The following is a 16,426-nucleotide window of genomic DNA, read 5'->3' on the forward strand; positions in this document are numbered from 1 at the left end:
AATGCAACACATTGTCTGTCAAATTAGATCATTTCTCATGAACTCTTCAATGATGAGATAAGTCCCCTCCGCTGCCCTTTTGCCACTGCGAGTGCGTCAGTGCGGGGAATTTTAAATGAATATTGCCAGTAGTGGGTTACTTTGGAGTTGCTAGCATGTGTTGTTTCACGGTCAGGGACATGGAAGGGGACATCGGCAGTTTGACAGTTTAAAATATATTTAGATTTTTTTAATTTTAGCCCTTTTTCTCCCCAATTTCATGGTATCCAATTGTTAGTAGCTACTATCTTGTCTCATCACTACAACTCCCGTACGGGCTCGGGAGAGACGAAGGTTGAAAGTCATGCGTCCTCCGATACACAACCCAACCCCCTACTGGCCAAGCCCTCCCTAACCCGGACGACGCTAGGCCAATTGTGCGTTGCCCCACGGACCTCCCGGTCGCGGTCGGTTACGACAGAGCCTGGGCGCGAACCCAGAGTCTCTGGTGGCCCTTAACCACTGCGCCACCCGGGAGGCCCCCGCAATTTGACTGTTTGTCAGTAGCAGAACAAATTTAAATCAGATAAACACTAGTTAGCTTGTTTTGACAGCATAACCATGCTAACTAGCTGATTCATTACCTACATTCTAGATGATCAGCTGATATAGCCCACCCCAGTAGTGGTTATTTTAACTCCCTGTCATTTGTGGTTCTAGCTTTAATGCCCTACAATGTGTGATGAATGAGTGTTATTGCAGAGAATTAAGGCCTATGTAAAAAAAAACATGAATACATTAGAATTTGGCTACAAGAGCAGTAGAAAACAATGAATGGATTTAAGTTATATATATTATTATTTTGGGGGGGTTATTTCACTTTGAGAACCTGCCCCACCAAAGATCTGTGCATGTCCCTGTGTGTGTGTGTGTGTGTGTGTGTTTGTCTGTGTGTGTCACGTCTTACTCCCTGCAGCCTGGTCTAAACTAACTGTTTATCTCTCTTCTGCTCTGCCTGTGGCCACTCAGCCGGCCTCTCAGCCGACATTAACTCACAGCAGCCCTGAGCTGAGCTGACACACACACACACACACACACACACACACACACACACACACACACACACACACACACACACACACACACACAAACCAACTGGAAACCACGTCCACAGAGACACTGTCACACTTCTTCAAGGGACAGACAGGTAACATAGTGCATTATTAGAAACAGTCTCAGGGATGAAGTTCGGAACGTTCTAGTTGATGGTGTCATCTTCCTTCCTGTCCCTCCAGTTAGAGTGCTTATCCACCTGGTTCCGCTAACATCAGTTCCTTCCAGAGTGGTCCCAGACAGAGGGGGGTGGTATTAAATGTAACACAAAGATGATCCAAGGCTCAATCCACAGCACAGGGAAAGACACAATTGGCAAATTAAATCTCTTCACACATCAAACGACATACCTCACATAAACACCTCACATAAATAGAACCCCCAGCCACCAGTCTGTCTTTCCCCTACACCTGTGGTTCAATCAGGTGGGCTCGCTCCACTCTGGGACCCCTCCCCTGGTCTGTGTGTGTAGGGTGTGGTATTGGGTAGGAGACAGGGAGGTGGGGTAGCAGTGGTACTCTCTGAGGGGTGGGCTGGTGTGTTGGGGTGTCTGGGGTGGTCTGGAGTTCTGGGTCTGGTAGGGGCACTGGGAGAGAGAGTCCTCCAGAGGAGGAGAGCATTGGTGGGCTACTGAGCTCAGCTGAGAGCCCCGGGGACTGGAGGAGTAGGGCTGGTGGGGGAAGGTCATGTAGGGGTCAGTAGGGGTCATGAGGGTCATAGCAGGAGTCAAAGGGCAGCTGTAGGACCAGGATGTACAGCTGAGGTCATCCAGTCTGGGCTCAGATCCAGCAAACATACACGCCTGCCGCTGCCCCGCCTCTGACCTGTAGAGGGAGTCAGAGAGACCAGGGGGATGGGGATGGACAGCGGGAGGAAGAGGATGAGGAGGAGGGTAAGCAGATGGGTGATAGTAAGACTCAACATCGCTGGGAGAACTGTTGTTGTAGGACTTCCTGAACTGGTGATGCTCTGTTGAAGGACAGGTATCATCTGCTGTAGAGAGAGAGAAAGAGAGAGAGAGAGAGAGAGAGAGAGAGAGAGAGAGAGAGAGAGAAAGAGAGAGAGAGAGATAGAGGGAGAATGAGGTGTAAGATTGTGGAATACACTATGAAAGGAACTGCCCAGCAAGCACATTTGGTTCCTTGGAAGTTGTGGGAACGTACATTCTTGGTTCCCCGTTGGTTCTGGTATCGAAGCCATAAAGTTTCCTGACAGACAAAATGTAATGTTGTTTTAAACGTTCTGAGAATGGAAGTGACATTTTCTGCTGCTCTGGGAAAGTACATTTTTAGGTTGCAGGAAGGTTTTGAGAGTGTTTTACTGTGGTTCCCCAAAAATTTTCCTGGGAGGTTTTATTAACATTCTGAGAACAGAAATGATAGGTTATTTAGAGGTTTTTGAATAACTTCCTGGAAACATTCACTGAATGTTTCAATAGCAATGATAGCTTGCATTAATGGTTTTGAACTCAAAGCACAGACAGTACACATGGAGATGAATTTGCTTTGGCAAACACATTTCTTTTTTTATTGTGGCACGGCATCAGTGAGGTTCAAACCTATGACCTCCTGTTCTCTAACCATGGAATTAGTCCACTGCACCACCAGGATGTAGCAAGCATGCCATGGTTTTTTAACTCATACAAAGCTGTTCAATTTAGCCCATTCAAACAGATCCTATTTCAAAGGAAACAAGCACTCATTAAGATCAGGTGTGGCCAATAAGTGGGCGTGACCACACACATGAACACACTTAACACGATGCTGAGACGGAATGTAAATGTTTTTCAATAACATTCTTGGACAGTTCTTTGAACATTACTAATGTATTTATGGAACGTTTTCTTAATGTTCTGAGAACATGATTTTAACTAGAACCATGAAGAAACCTGTAGTAAAAATAATGCTGAAGTATTGAAATTCCCAAAGGAGAACGTTGTCTCTTAACGTTCTCGGAACTATTTGAGACCAATCCCAATGCAAAAGCAGTTGGAGAATGTTCCTAGAACATTACCAAAAATGTAACCATGCTTGAACCTTTAGGAAATGTTCTGTTAAAGTAATGAAATACCAAGAAAATAAAGTTATTTTGTCAAGATCCTTCAAAGTTAAGCAACTGTCCTGCACCACTCCTAGAACGTTGTGGGAAGGTTATATGCAAAACAACCACAGGACAACCAAGCTCCCGTTATGCTCTAAGAAACATAAGGGTTTCAGAATGCTATGTGCTAGCTGGGTGGTCTTCCACTAGCAACGACAGTCGTAGAAACCAAACATGCCAGACTCAAAGAGGCATAAAAAACTAATCCAGTGTCTAGAGCAGGGGTGTCAAACTCATTTTACCATGGGGGCCGCATTCCATCTTCAAGGTCTGGAGGTCCGCAATGAAAATGGGTTATATTTCCTTGTCGTCAAAATGTGCTAAACATTTTCCTCTATCCATCGCTATTGGAATTTTTGATGCTCCCTGATCTGTCTTGCTTTCATTTAGGTTGTTATTCAACAAGTTCTCAGTCTCACATCAGAATGAGACATTCATCGATGTTTGTCATTCCATTTTTTTGAGTTTGTTACAAAGTCAAATTTCAAAGTGTTTAAAGTTAAGTTTAGGCATTAACTCTGATTTTTTAGGGTTAGGGTGGAGTTTAGGCATTAACTCTGAATTTTTAGGGTTAAGGTGGAGTTTTGGCATTAACTCTGAATTCTTAGGGTTAGGGTGGAGTTTTGGCATTAACTCTGAATTCTTAGGGTTAGGGTGGAGTTTAGACATTAACTCTGAATTCTTAGGGTTAGGGTGGAGTTTAGGCATTAACTCTGAATTTTTAGGGTTAGGGTGGAGTTTAGGCATTAACTCTGGATTTTTAGGGTTAGGGTGGAGTTTAGGCATTAAAACTTGTTATGGCTGCAATCTCACTACCGGGATCGATATGACAACTACCAGTGAAAGTAGAGGGCGCCAAATTCAAACCACAGAAATCTCATAATTACAATTCCTAAAACATACATGTGTCTCATACCATTTTAAAGCTATTCTTGTTGTTAATCCCACCAAAGTGTCCGATTTCAAATATGCTTTTCAGCAAAAGCACTATAAACGATTATGTTAGGTCTCCACCAAACCACAATAAGCACAGCCCTTTTCCAGCAAAATATAGCATTCACAAAAAACGGAAATAGAGATAAAATGAATCCCTAACCTTGAATTATCGCCATCAGATAACACTCATAGGACTTCATGTTACACAATACATGCATGTTTTGTTTGATAAAGTTCATATTTCTATCAAAAAATCTGAGTTTACATTGGCGAATTAGATTCACTAGTTCCAAAAACATCAAGTGATTTTGCATAGCCACATAATTTCAACAGAAATACTCATCATAAATGTAGATGATAAAACAAGTTATACACATGGAATTATAGATATACCTCTCCTTAATGCAACCGCTGTGTCAGATTTTTTTAAAAGTTAGCAACATATGCAATAATCTGAGACGGAGCTCAGAACATTAGCCAAATTAGCAACCATGTTGGAGTCAACAGAAACCAGATAAGACACGATAAATGTTTCATTACCTTTGATGAACTTCGTCAGAATGCAGTCCTAGGAATCCCAGGTCCACAATAAATGCTTGATTTGTTCGAAAATGTCCGTTATTTATGTCCAATTAGCTACTTTGGTTAGCGCGTTTGGTAAACAATTCCAAAGTCACAACGTGCGTCCACTATAACGTGACGAAATGACCAAAAGTTCCGTAACAGTCAGTAGAAACATGTCAAACGATGTACTGAATCAATCTTTAGAATGTTGTTTACATATATCTTGAATAACATTCCAACCAGGAGAATTAGAATGACTTCAGATGACCGGTGGAACGCACGTCCTTCCACTGTGAATGTGCATAGTGAAAGCATGGTCAACTCGTGGCAGTGGTGACTATTTCCTGTCTCATTCGACCCCCCTTCACATTAGAGTCATCAGACAAAGTTCTATTGACTGTTGATATCTAGTGGAAGGAGTAGGAAGTGAAAACTCATCCACATCTCGCTGTAATTTCAATGAGAGCTTGGTTGAAAATCTGCCACCCCCAGAAAAAAAACAGGAAATGGAATTTCTCAGGTTTTTGCCTGCTATGTGAGTTCTGTTATACTCACAGACATAATTAAAACAGTTTTAGAAACTTCAGTGTTTTCTATCCAATACTAATAATAATATGCAAATATTAGCAACTATGACTGAGGAGCAGGCCGTTGAATATGGGCACCTCTGTGCACCTTTCATCCAAGCTACTCAATACTGCCCCTGCAGCCATAAGAAGTTAACTCCAAATGGTTGAGGTAAGGGTTAAGGTTTGGGATACATTTAAATCTAAAATATTCAAAACAACTTTGTATTGCTGGATTTGAATTTACAGATGCTTACGCCCATTCGCTATCCCCATCCACAACAACCTAGAAAACCAAACCTACTTGAAGGTAACAGCGCTCACTGTTGCCCCTAGTGGCCGGCTTCCACATCATCTCCCGACGTCCTCAGACATGGATGGACGTTGAATACTGACTTGTATAAAGGGTGATCTGGCTGGATTATTAGCGATCTGGTCAGGAAACATTATCATTTCTACACAGTTTTGATTTGGTTTTAGACATTTGAAAGTATATTGGAAAAAAATAAAATAAATACTCAAACCACCCGTGGGCCGGATGTTTGACACCCCTGTTCTAGGGTGACAGTAAGCAGACAAATGCAGCGTTGCGTACCTTTCCTCTTGTTGCAGTGGTACACCTGCATGTGTTTGTGTGGGTCTGGTTGGGGGAGGGTGTAGGGGGCTGGAGGGAGGGTGAGGAGATCCTGGGTGGTGCTGCTCACCCCATTCTCACAGGAATAGGGGTGTGAACCCAAACCCCTCGCTTCCCCCCCAAACGGACTCACACTAGGACACACCCTCTGACGCACTGAGCTACGAGGAACCACCGGATACTCCTTACTGAAAGAGAGAGAGAGAGAGAGAGAGAGAGAGAGAGAGAGAGAGAGAGAGAGAGAGAGAGAGAGAGAGAGAGAGAGAGAGAGAGAGACCAAGCACAGTAATTAGACAGGTCTCCAGTCACTGCAGATATATGAGTATATTTTATGCCAAACCGTCTAATTAGGGTGAAAATATTGTCTAAGCTGCTTGCCAAGACATTACACAAGAATGTAGTTCTTAAATGTACTGTATATTTCCATACTTGTGTCTACCCCTTCAGAATCAAACCACAGTATTTCTTTATTTGTTCACTCTCCCTCCCAGTTTCATTCTTTTTCTATTATGTTCCACATAAATATTCTGCAGTTGGTGTTTTTTGTAATGATTTAAGTGACCATTGTGATGTTGTTGCTGTTAGAAATACTAAGGTTCCAAAGACAAACCCACGTTTTATTCGTAAGAGAAATTTGAAGTGTTTTAATGAGCAGGCTTTCTTTCATGATTTGTTTTATTTTGAATGGAGCAGATTGATCTTATCCCTGATGTGGAAACTGCCTTGAAATTTGTTCATGATTTGTTTTATTTTGACTGGAGCAGATTGAGCTTATCCCTGATGTGGAAACTGCCTTGAAATTCGTTCATGATTTGTTTTATTTTGACTGGAGCAGATTGAGCTTATCCCTGATGTGGAAACTGCCTTGAAATTCTTTCATGATGGTTTTTCCCTAATAGTAAACAAACATGCCCCATTCTGCAGGTTCAGGGTTAAAGGGCGGGATAATCCATGGTTTTATTCTGAGCTGTCTTGTACTAATTCACGACCGTAATCTAGCCTGGACTAAAGCAAGGAAATCATGTTCTGATGCTGATTGGCTTATTTTTAGGCAGTTACAAAACAAGTGTTCTTTTCTTCTCAGGAAGGCCAAGTCTGAATATTTTATGTCTGTTACCACTGATATCCTGAATGACCCTAGAAAGTTTTGGAAGGCTATTAAGTCTATGTCTGGTAACAGTAATTTTAATGAATTACCGTCATGTGTTTTGAAGGACTCTGTTGCTATATATGACAAAACTGAAATGCTGAATTGTTTCAATGAGCACTTTGTATCATCTGGTAGGCTGTGTTGATTCAGTGTCCCCTGTCTCTGTACAACCCTGTGTGGATGAACCAGTGAGAGCTGGTCAAACTTTTAGCTTTTTGCCATTCTCAGTGCAGGTGGTACATAAAGCCCTGAAATCCTTAGATCAGAGAAAGCCTGCAGGTCCTGATATTTTGGATCCCTGATTTTTAAATCTGGCAGCTGATTTCATAGCTGAACCACTTACATCTCTGTTCAATCTAACCCTGGAATGTAATGAAATTCCAAAGATCTGGAAATCAGCATTTGTCCTACCACCTTTAAAAGGGGGAGATCCAACTCTTTTAAATAATTATAGGCCAATCTCAAAGCTGTCACCCCTGGTGAAAATACTTGAAACCCTTGTAAGTGAACAACTAAAAGAGTTTTTATTTACTAACTCTATTTTATCAATGTACCAATCGGGCTTCAGGAAGAAGCATAGCACAATTACAGCAGCAATGAAGGTTTTAAATGATATCACTGAAGCCATTGACAAAAAACAGCACTGTGTCTCACTTTTTATTGATCTCTCTAAGGCTTTTGAGACAGTTGATCATGCTATACTAAGGCAGAGATTGTCGAGTGTAGGTCTTTCAGAGCATGCAGTTGCATGGTTTGCTAACTATCTGTCTGATAGAACTCAGTGCACTCAATTTGATGGGCTTACATCTGTTAAATTGTCTGTCTTGAATGGTGTGCCCCAAGGCTCTGTACTTGGTCCTCTCTTATTCACTATTTATATAAATGATTTAGACAAAAATGTCCAAAATGCAACTACATTTTTATGCTGATGATACTGTTATTTACTGTTGTGCCTCGTCTCTTACAAAAGCTTTCCAGAACATGCAAACTGCTTTTTATACTGTGTCAATTGAAGCTTATCCTCAATACTGACAAAACTAAACTAATGGTGTTTTCTAATGCAAGTAATAGACCTCTGAACCTTTCACCTATTACTACCTGTCAGGGCAAGGAGATTGAGGTTGTAACCTCATATAAATATCTTGGAATTTTAATTGATGTCGGCCTGGCCTCTCTTTTAAATTGCATATTCAACAACTTACAAAAAAATTGAAGCTGAAATTGGGATTTTATTTTAGGAATATGGCCTGTTTTTCTTTTGAAGCCAGAAGGAGGCTAGTATCAGCTACATGTATACATTTACTAGACTATGGGGATATTTTATATATGAATGCTTCCGCTCAGTGTTTGAGATCAATTGACACTCTTTACCATGGCACTTTGAGATTTATTTTAAACTGCAAAACGCTTACGCACCACTGCACTTTGTATACCAGGGTTGGCTGGCCTTCTCTAGTCACTCGTAGGCTCAGTCACTGGTATACTTTTATTTACAAATCCATTATGGGTTTACTACCTTTTTATTTGTGCATCTTTATTGTTCAGAAATGTGGTGGGTACTCTCTTCATTCGCTGGACTTTACCTTGCTAACTGTTCCAAATGTCCAAACGAAATATGGTAAAAGGGCTTTTATGTACTCTGCGCCATCGTCTTGGAACACCTTACGAAATACTTTTAAACTGGAAGAACTTGTCCCGATTGGTGTTTTTAAATCACTGATGAAGGATTTTGAGGCTGATTCCCTGACCTGTCAATGTTTTTAATTTGCTGTTTTATACTCTTGTGAATTCAATGGTTTTTCCTAGATTACTTGTAGTTTTTCATGTTGTCTGTCTGTATTTTTTTTGTAATGACTTGGTGCTGCCTATCTTGGCCAGAGCGCTCTTGAAAAAGAGATTTTAATCTCAATGAGCCCTTCCTGGTTAAATAAAGGTTAAATAAATAAAATAAAAAAAGACAAATTATAGACTTGCATTTTATGAAGTATTTACCTGCTGTACAGCAAATATCCACTCTGCAAAAAATACATATTTTATTCTCTCTACTTGCTTTTCCTCCACTCTCTCTCCCTCTCTCTCTTTTTCTCTTCTACACTGGCCTCTCAGCTACCGCAGTGTTATGTAGGGGACAGTGGGCTGTCTCTCTACCTCTCATCCTACCGTGACACACACAAACACACGCTCACGTATGCACACGCACGCACGCACGCACGCACACACACACACACTCTGCTGAGAGATAATATGCTTCTCTAAAAATAAACTCTCAGTAACATGCCACTTCAGATACTCTCCTGTTTCCCTCTTCTCTCACTCTAACACCACAGTCCATCCCCTTTCTTATTTCCTCCTTCCTCACATAGAGCAGTACAGTGACTAATAAAATACCTTTCCAGTCCTCCCTTCTCATCCTCTCTCCTCCTTCTCCTAATCTACAGTCTCTCTCTGAGAGGACATAGAACACTTAACCCCTTAAACTGCTGACACAAAACAGACTGTCCCTTTCAAACGTCTGAGGCTCTGTACTCCAGTACCTTGGATTTGAAATTATACAATGACTCTGAGGTTAAAGTGTAGACTGTCAGCCTGAATTTGAGGGTATTTTCATTCATATCGGGTGAACCGTTTAGAAATTATTAGCACTTGTGTACATAGTTCCCCCATTTTAGGGGACCAAAAGTATTGGGACAAATTCCCTTATATGTGCATTAAAGTAGTCAAAAGTTTAGTATTTGGTCCCATATTCCTAGAACCCAATGATTACATCAAGCTCATGACTCTACTAACTTGTTGGATGCATTTGCTGATTGTTTTGGTTGTGTTTCAGACTATTTTGTTAGCAATAGAAATTAATGGTGAACAATGTATTGTGTCATTTTGGAGTCACTTTTATTGTAAATAAGAATATAATATGTTACTGTAGATGATACCATGATTACAGATAGTGCTGAATTAATTGTAAATAATGATAAGTAGGAAAGTTACACATGCACATGCAGTACCAGTCAAAAGTTTGGACACACCTACTCATTCAAGGGTTTTTCTTTATTTTTACTATTTTCTACATTGTAGAGTAATAGTGAAGACATCAGAACTATGAAATAACACATATGCAATCATGTAGTACCCAAAAAAGTGTTAAACAAATCAAAATATCTGATGAGTCCAAATGTGAATTTCTTGGTTCCAAACGCTGTGTCTTTGTGAGATGCAGGGTAGGTGAACGGATGATCTCTGCATGTGTGGTTCCCACCATGAAGCATGGAGGAGGAGGTGTGATGGTGTGGGGGTGCTTTGCTGGTGACATTGTCAGTGATTTATTTACAGACAGTGATTTATTTAGAATTAACCAGCACAGTGATTTACTTAAAATTAAGCAGCATGGCTGCTTAATACGCCATCCCATCTTTGCGCTTAGTGGTATTATCATTTGTTTTTTAACAGGACAATGACCCAACATACCTCCAGGCTGTGTAAGGGCTATTTGACCAAGAAGGAGAGTGATGAAGTGCTGCATCAGATGACCTGGCCTCCACAATCACCCAAACTCGTCCCAATTGAGATGGTTTGGGATGAGTTGGAAAAGCAGCCAACAAGTGCTCATTGTGGGAACTCCTTCAAGACTCTTGGAAAACCATTCCAGGTGAAGCTGGTTGAGAGAATGCCAAGCATGTGCTAAGCTGCCATCAAAGCAAAGGGTGGCTACTTTGAAGAATCTAAAATATTAAATATATTTTGTTTTGTTTGACACTTTTTTGGTTACTACATGATTCCATATGTGTTATTTCATAGTTTTGATGTCTTCACTATTATTCTACAATGTATAAAATAGTAAAAATAAAGAAAAACCCTTGAATGAGTAGGTGTGTCCAAACTTTTGACCGGTACTGTATATCATACTCCCCCCTCGAAAATGCTAACCTTCCCTGTCATTGTAATGGTGAGAGGTTAGCATGTCTTGGGAGTATGATACTTGTGCGTCTGTAACTTTCTCACGCATCATTATTTAATCCACAATATGGGACCACCCAACTAAATACTAAACTTTTGACTACTTTATTAATACACATACAAGTTAGCTTGTCCCCTAAACTGGGGGAATATGTATATAAAGTGCTGTAATTTCTAAAGGGTTCACCCAATATGTATGGAAAAACCCTCAAATTAAAACTGTCAGTCTGCACTTTAACATCATAGTCATTGTATTATTTTGTAAAATGTGTCACTGTCCTAATATTTTGGAGCTAACTGTATATGCCCCAATGTGAGCTGGCCCGAACCAACCCCAGTAGCACAGCCCTGGGGTCCTTCCACCCCGCATCTCATGTTTCCTGGTCTTCCACACTGCCATTTTTGCCTGCCCCAACAAGTAGTTAACTAGTCAGTCCCTTCGCCTGTTAGCTACGCTACAGTGCCTTCGGAAGGTATTCAGACCCCTTGACTTTTTCCACATTTTGTTACGTTACAGCCTTATTCTAAAATGTATTAAATTGTTTTTTCCCCTCAACAATCTACACACAATAACCCACAATGACAAAGCAAAAACAGGTTTTTAGAAGTGTATATCATATTTACGTAAGTATTCAGACCCTTTACTGAGTAATTTGTTCAAGCACCTATGGCACCAATTACAGCCTCAAGTCTTCTTGGGTATGACGCTACAAGCTTGGCACACCTGTATTTGGGGAGTTTCTCCCATTCTTCTCTGCAGATCCTCTCAAGCTCTGTCAGGTTGGGTGGGGAGTGTTGCTGCAGATCTATCCAGAGGTCTCTCCAGAGATGTTTGATCAGGTTGAAGTCCAGGCTCTGGCTGGGCCACTCAAGGACATTCAGAGACTTGTCCCGAAGCCACTCCTGCTTTGTTTAGGCTGTGTGCTTAGGGTCGTTGTCCTGTTGAACCTTCGCCCCAGTCTGAGGTCCTAAGCACTCTGGAGCAGGTTTTCATCAAGGATCTCTCTGTGCTTTGCACCGTTCATCTTTGCCTCAATCCTGAGTAGTCTCTGAGTCCCTGCCGCTGACAAACAACCCCACAGCATGATGCTGCCACCACCATGCTTCACATGGGATGGTGCCAGGTTTCCTCCAGAAATGACGCTTGGCATTCAGGCCAAAGAGTACAATCTTCATTTCATCAGACCAGAGAATCTTGTTTCTCGAGTCTAAGAGTCTTTAGGTGCCTTTTGGCAAACTCCAAGCGAGCTGTCATGTGACTTTTACTGAGGAGTGGCTTCCGTCTGGCCACTCTACCATAAAGGCCTGATTGGTGGAGTGCTGCAGAGATGGTTGTCCTTCTGGAAGGTTCTCCCAACTCCACAGAGGAACTCTAGAGCTCTGTCAGAGTGACCATCAGGTTCTTGGTCACCTCCCTGACCAAGGCCCTTCTCCCCGGATTGCTCAGTTTGGCCGGGCCAAGGTCTTGGTGGTTACAAACATCTTCCATTTAAGGATGATGGAGGCCACTGTGTTCTTAGGACCTTCAATGCTGCACACATTTTTTGGTGCCCTTCCCAAGATCTGTGCCTCGACACAATCCTGTCTCGGAGCTCTACAGACAATTCCTTTTGACCTCATGGCTTGGTTTTTTCTCTGACATGCACTGTCAACTGTGGGACCTTTATATAGACAGGTGTGTGCCTTTCCAAATTATGTCCAATCAATTGAATTGACCACAAGTGGACTACAATCAAGTTGTAGAAACATCTCAAGGATAATCAATGGAAACAGGATGCATCTGAGCTAATTTTTGAGTCTCATAGCAGAGGGTCTGAATACTTATGTAAATAAGGTATTTCATTTAGATAATTTTTAAAAATTTGCAAATATTTCTAAAAACCTGTTTTCGCTTTTTCATTATTATTATTATTATTTCATTGTGTGTAGATTGCTGAGGATTTAAAAACATTTTTTTTTAGAACAAGGCTGTAACATAACACAATGTGGAAAAAGGGGTCTAAATAGTTTCTGAAGGCAATATATACCCAGGCCTGGCCAACATACAGTATAGGTCCAGAGTCAGCCCAAACCCTAGGCCTGTACACCACCCATCAAGGACAGAAAACACCCCTAACAGTCTGGAACAAGAAAAAAACAGATGCTTAACTGTCTCCTCTTCCCCACAGAATCCTCTACTGTAGATCACCAGAGAGAGAGAGAGAGAGAGAGAGAGAGAGAGCAATAGAGAGAGAGAGAGAGCAATACAGAGAGAGAGAGAGAGAGAGAGAGCAATAGAGAGAGAGAGAGAGAGAGAGCAATAGAGAGAGAGAGAGAGCAATAGAGAGAGAGAGAGACAGAGCAATAGAGAGAGCGAGAGAGAGAGACAGAGAGAGAGAGAGAGAGCAATAGAGAGAGAGAGAGCAATGTAGAGAGAGAGAGAGAGAGAGAGAGAGAGCAATAGAGCGAGAGAGAGCAATAGAGAGAGAGAGAGAGAGAGAAAGAGAGAGAGAGAGAGAGAGAGAGAGAGAGAGAGGCTGTACTCACCCCTGTATCTTAGCCATGCGGTGCAGCTCCATGTCATCACTGCCTCTGAAGCCCTTAGCGAACGGGTTGTTCTCTATCTTCAGCTGGGTGATCTGACAGGGACACAACATACTTCCTTAGATCACTTAACACCCAGCCCTGTCCTGTGTTGTACTGTATCCTACTGATCCATAAGGAATGTTGGATCTGGACCTGAACAGGGGTGGATTTGGGGGCTCTGGATAGCAACATGAACATTTCACAGACCCACATTCTTAGAAAAGAAAGGTGCTACATAGAACCTAAAAGGGTTATTTGACTGTCCCCATAGGACAACCCTTTGAATATCCTGGAAGGTTCCTGGAAGGACCCTTTTGGGTTCAATGTAGAACCCTTTCCACAGAGGGTTCTACATGAACCCAAAAGGGTTCTATCTGGAACCCAAACATGGAACCCATGTTCTGACAGAATACATTTTTTAACCAGCAGAAGATCCCAGTGTAAACTGTTTCCCTAAACAGTCGCCAGGTTTAAATACATCAAGTCAAATATACTGGTTCTTGGAACATTTGGAGTGAAAAATATTTATTTTCACTGCCAACGTCACAGTGGGCTTGGTTTGTGTTTTTCTTGTTAGGCACCGCATGTATTTATCACAATACACGTGTGCTTTTACTATGGATCTATAATCAATGCCAACAGAAGTGTAATTTGAATTAATGAGTTGAAGTTGAATTTGTGTTCAGAAATGTTATTATTTGAATTCAATAGTTTAAAATGTATTGCAAAAATATAATGATTGAATGCATACATTGAATGTGTATTGCATGTCTTTGTGTGTGTGCGTGTGTGAAAGAGAGAGAGAACTTCTGTGAGTGTAATGTTTACTGTCCGTTTTTATTGTTTATTTCCCTTTTGTATATTTCTACTTCACTTGAATTGGCAAAGTTAACATACAGTTGAAGTCGGAAGTTTACATACACCTTAGCCAAATACATTTACACTCAGTTTTCCACAATTCCTGACATTTAATCCTAGTAAAAACTCCCCATCTTAGGTCAGTTAGGATCACCACTTTATTTTAAGAATGTGAAATGTCAGAATAATAGTAGAGAGAATGATTTATTTCAGTTTTTATTTCTTAAATCACATTCCCAGTGGCTCAGAAGTTTACATACACTCAATTAGTATTTGGTAGCATTGCTTTTACATTGTTTAACTTGGGTCAAACGTTTCGGGTAGCCTTCCACAAGCTTCCCACAATAAATTGGGTGAATTTTGTCCCATTCCTCCTGGCAGAGCTGGTGTAACTGAGTCAGGTTTGTAGGCCTCTTTGCTCACACAAGCTTTTTCAGTTCTGCCCACAAATGTTCTATAGGATTGAGGTCAGGGCTTTCTGACGGCCACTCCAATAACTTGACTTTGTTGTCCTTAAGCCATAACTTTGGAAGTATGCTTGGGGTTATTGTCCATTTGGAAGACCCATTTGCGACCAAGCTTTAACTTCCTGACTGACGTCTTGAGATGTTGCTTCAATATATCCACATAATTTTCCTCCCTCATAACACCATCTATTTTGTGAAGTGCACCAGTCCCTCCTGCAGCAAAGCATCCCCACAACATGATGATGCCACCCGGGTGCTTCACGGTTGGGATGGTGTTCTTGGGCTTGCAAGCGACACCCTTTTTCCTCCAAACATGACGATGGTCATTATGGCCAAACAGTTCTATTTTTGTTTCATCAGAACAGAGGACCTTTCTCCAAAAAGTACGATCTTTGTCCCCATGTTGAGTTGCAAACCGTAGTCTGGCTTTTTTATGGCGGTTTTGGAGCAGTGGCCTCTTTCTTGCTGAGTGGCTTTTCAGGTTATGTCGATATAGGACTCGTTTTACTGTGGATATAGATACTTTTGTACCTGTTTCCTCCAGCATCTTCACAAGGACCTTCTCTGTTGTTCTGGGATTGATTTGCACTTTTCGCACCAAAGTACGTTCATCTCTAGGAGACAGAATGCCTCTCCTTCCTGAGCGGTATGATGCTGTGTGGTCTCATGGTGTTTATGCTTGCGTTCTATTGTTTGTACAGATGAACGTGGTACCTTCAGGCGTTTGGAAATTGCTCCCAAGGATGAACCAGATTTGTGGAGGTCTACAATTTTTTTCTGAAGTCTTGGCTGATTTATTTTGATTTTCCCATGATGTCAAGCAAAGAGGCACTGAGTTTGAAGGTAGGCCTTGAAATACATCCACAGGTACACCTCCAATTGACTCAAATTATGTCAATTAGCCTATCAGAAGCTTCTAAAGCCATGACATCATTTTCTGGAATTTTCTAAGCTGTTTAAAGGCACAGTCAACTTAGTGTATGTAAACTTCTGACCCACTGCAATTGTGATACAGTGAATTATAAGTGAAATACTCTGTCTGTAAACAATTGTAGAAAAAATGACTTGTGTCATGCACAAAGTAGATTTCCTAACCGACTTGCCAAAACTATAGTTGTTAACAAGAAATGTGTGGAGTGGTTGAAAAACGAGTTTTAATGACTCCAACCTAAATGTATGTAAACTTCCGACTTCAACTGTATGTTTCCCATGCCAATAAATCCCCTTGAATTGAATCGAGAGAGAGAGAGAGAGAGAGAGAGAGAGAGAGAGAGAGAGAGAGAGAGAGAGAGAGAGAGAGAGAGAGAGAGAGAGAGAGGAGAACTATGTGTGTATGGTTCCAGCTCTCTGGTGCTGGAACCATAACAGACATCATCAAAGGAAAGGAACAGGTCAGAACTGCCCTGTGAAGTGTTCACACTGGGATGTTATCAGACTTGACATGTTGAATTGAGAACAGTGACCCCGGGGAATAATGAACTGATTCACATGGCAAAAAGATACACCCATAAGACAACTCTGGCCTGCTTTAGCTGCAGCTCAG

General features: G+C 41.4%; 1 protein-coding gene across 5 annotated transcripts in view; it reads right to left on the bottom strand.

The window, feature by feature from the left end:
- Positions 1 to 400: 400 nt before the first annotated feature.
- Positions 401 to 16,426, bottom strand: part of LOC110536137 (T-box transcription factor TBX5) — a 28,808-nt gene continuing 12,782 nt past the window's right edge. For 4 of the 5 annotated variants that reach the window (XM_036935992.1, XM_036935990.1, XM_036935991.1 and 1 more), the window contains 3 exons: positions 13,520 to 13,611; positions 5,854 to 6,080; positions 401 to 2,085 (listed from right to left, as the gene is read on the bottom strand). In XM_036935992.1, coding sequence (XP_036791887.1) covers positions 1,514 to 2,085; positions 5,854 to 6,080; positions 13,520 to 13,611 — 891 coding nt within the window. In that variant the 3' untranslated portion in view covers positions 401 to 1,513. The remainder of the gene's footprint in view (positions 2,086 to 5,853; positions 6,081 to 13,519; positions 13,612 to 16,426) is intronic. The other variant, XM_036935993.1, reaches the window with a different exon arrangement.

Source organism: Oncorhynchus mykiss, chromosome 11 (genome assembly GCF_013265735.2).
Source record: "Oncorhynchus mykiss isolate Arlee chromosome 11, USDA_OmykA_1.1, whole genome shotgun sequence".
NCBI lineage: Eukaryota > Metazoa > Chordata > Actinopteri > Salmoniformes > Salmonidae > Oncorhynchus > Oncorhynchus mykiss.